At 45.4% G+C, this 1906-nt stretch overlaps 1 protein-coding gene across 1 annotated transcript in view; it reads left to right on the top strand.

Moving 5' to 3' along the window:
- The window catches only part of mtx1a (metaxin 1a), a 14259-nt gene that overhangs the window by 4657 nt on the left and 7696 nt on the right, over positions 1 to 1906 (top strand). Inside the window, exons 2-3 of the mRNA XM_013915941.1 lie at positions 1645 to 1714; positions 1800 to 1879. Of these exons, the coding sequence (XP_013771395.1) occupies positions 1645 to 1714; positions 1800 to 1879 (150 nt within the window). The remainder of the gene's footprint in view (positions 1 to 1644; positions 1715 to 1799; positions 1880 to 1906) is intronic.

The raw sequence follows: 1906 nt of genomic DNA, 5'->3' as shown, positions 1-1906 counted from the left end.
TCACGAACAGGCTGCATTATTCAGATTAAACACATTTATCACCATTTTTATTTGTGATGTCGTTTTGCTCACATTCAGCTTCTATCATTTGTGAGATGCAGTGTTATGAAGCGTTTGGTTTTACTGGCAGTCATGAGGAATCTTTCCCTTTGTTTCTGCATGTAACTGTTTAGCAGAGGAGTGGACGACACTCTTCTGTTTTCAGCGCGTCCATCGTGTCCATCGCGCCTGGAGAGTGACTGTGCAGCCCGTGTTACTGAGATCAGCTCACGCTCTGCCACAGCTGCGTGGAACAAACAGCTCCACTTTCATCGTCCTCTGACTTCACTGCTGCACATTTATGGGGAAATTCTTCCTCATTTTTTCTGGTTGTAAAAGCAGAACGAGGCTCTGGACTCTGAGCGAAGCTTTTATTCTTTCTTTCCAGAAGCATTGAGTCACCTCCAGCTTTTACTGTAAGAGCAGTCGGTCCCCCGCTGCTCATTACTAATTATCCTCTGACCGTTACAGTACTTTATTTTAAATTGCAGGCAATTGACAAAAGACAGAGAACATAAAAAACCATTGTGTGATGTGACATTTTGGTTATTTTCAATCATAACTGCATATTTTTGAGGCAAAACACTCCAGGAAAACATGAAGTTCTATGAACACAAATGCACTAATAACGATCACCAATATACTCGGGGAAATATCGACCCGTTTCTTGTATCCAGCATTACGCGCCTCTTGTTTTTCACAGCTTCCCAACTTTTTATAAACCTTTTAATATTCAGGGAATCCAGCTTCCAAGTTTGGCCACGCCCACCTTTAGAGGAATGTGTGGGCATAGTAATTCAAAAACTCTTCGTGTGAGCGGGACCTCGTTATAAGGTTGTTTTTGTTTCTGTCTGGCAGAAATAATTGGGTCAGTGATTTTCTGACTGAAGAGAGGAACAGAGAGGCTTCAGGAAGCTTTCAGGTGTTTGTCTTACAGCAGCTCTTTGAGCCTCGGGTCAGCAGGTCTCCGGATAATGAGCGTCCTCGTCCTCGCTGACTGACGGTTCTCTCGGTCTGCAGCTTTGTTTTCAGAGGTTTTCTGGTCCCAACTCTGGAAAGTCTGATCTGATCGTAACATCGGGGCTGTAGTTTCTGCTGAACGAGTCCTTGAACTCGTCTGAGTTTCCCGTGAAGACATCATGTCAGTGTGGTCTGAGTGGGTTTGCTCAGGCTGCCTGCTTGGCTCCACACATGGAAATGTTGCTCAGTCCAACACTGCGGTTCAGACTGAAATGTCTCAACGACCGTCGGATGGATTGTGATGAAATCAGGTCCAGACGGTCTGTTTCCTGGATGCTTTTCTTCTGACAGGTCCATCAGCAGGTCAGCGCTCCCACAGGCACAAAGAAGGAAGCAAAACTAAACACCAGGGTAAACAATAAATAACGTTTGTTTAGAGTGTGGAGCGTAAAATGCAGATTCTGGACTCCTGAAAGTTCACTTTCATTCATCTGGGGTCATTTTTGCCGCGGTCATAGGGGTCGTCCTTTGTTGCAGGCCTTCACAATACAGAGCAGCTTGACTGTTGCTGTGAGTTGGTGCTGTATAAAGAAAACAGTTTGAATTGTGTTTCTCATGTGTTGTCCTGTTTTCTTTTTTTTTCAGGCCTACGCCCAGTTCGCTGGAGCTCCTCTCAAACTTCGAAAGATCTCCAACCCCTGGAGGAGTCCCAGCGGTGAGTCGGCTGCGCTGCAGACACACGAAGAAGAAACTCTGACTTGTTGAAAGCGCTTATTGATTTTTGTTTTTCCTGTCTTCAGGTTCTCTTCCTGCTCTGAGGACCAATCAGAAAGAAACTCTGTCCCGACCCTCTGACATCATCATCCACCTCAGAAAACAGGTAAAACCTCGTTCCCAGGGTTACGGT

Source organism: Pundamilia nyererei, unplaced genomic scaffold (assembly GCF_000239375.1).
Source record: "Pundamilia nyererei isolate P.nyererei 1_Seehausen unplaced genomic scaffold, PunNye1.0 scaffold00405, whole genome shotgun sequence".
Classification (NCBI taxonomy): Eukaryota; Metazoa; Chordata; class Actinopteri; order Cichliformes; family Cichlidae; genus Pundamilia; species Pundamilia nyererei.
The sequence above is the reverse complement of the archived record's forward strand: the minus strand, read 5'-3'. Positions and strand labels throughout refer to the sequence as shown.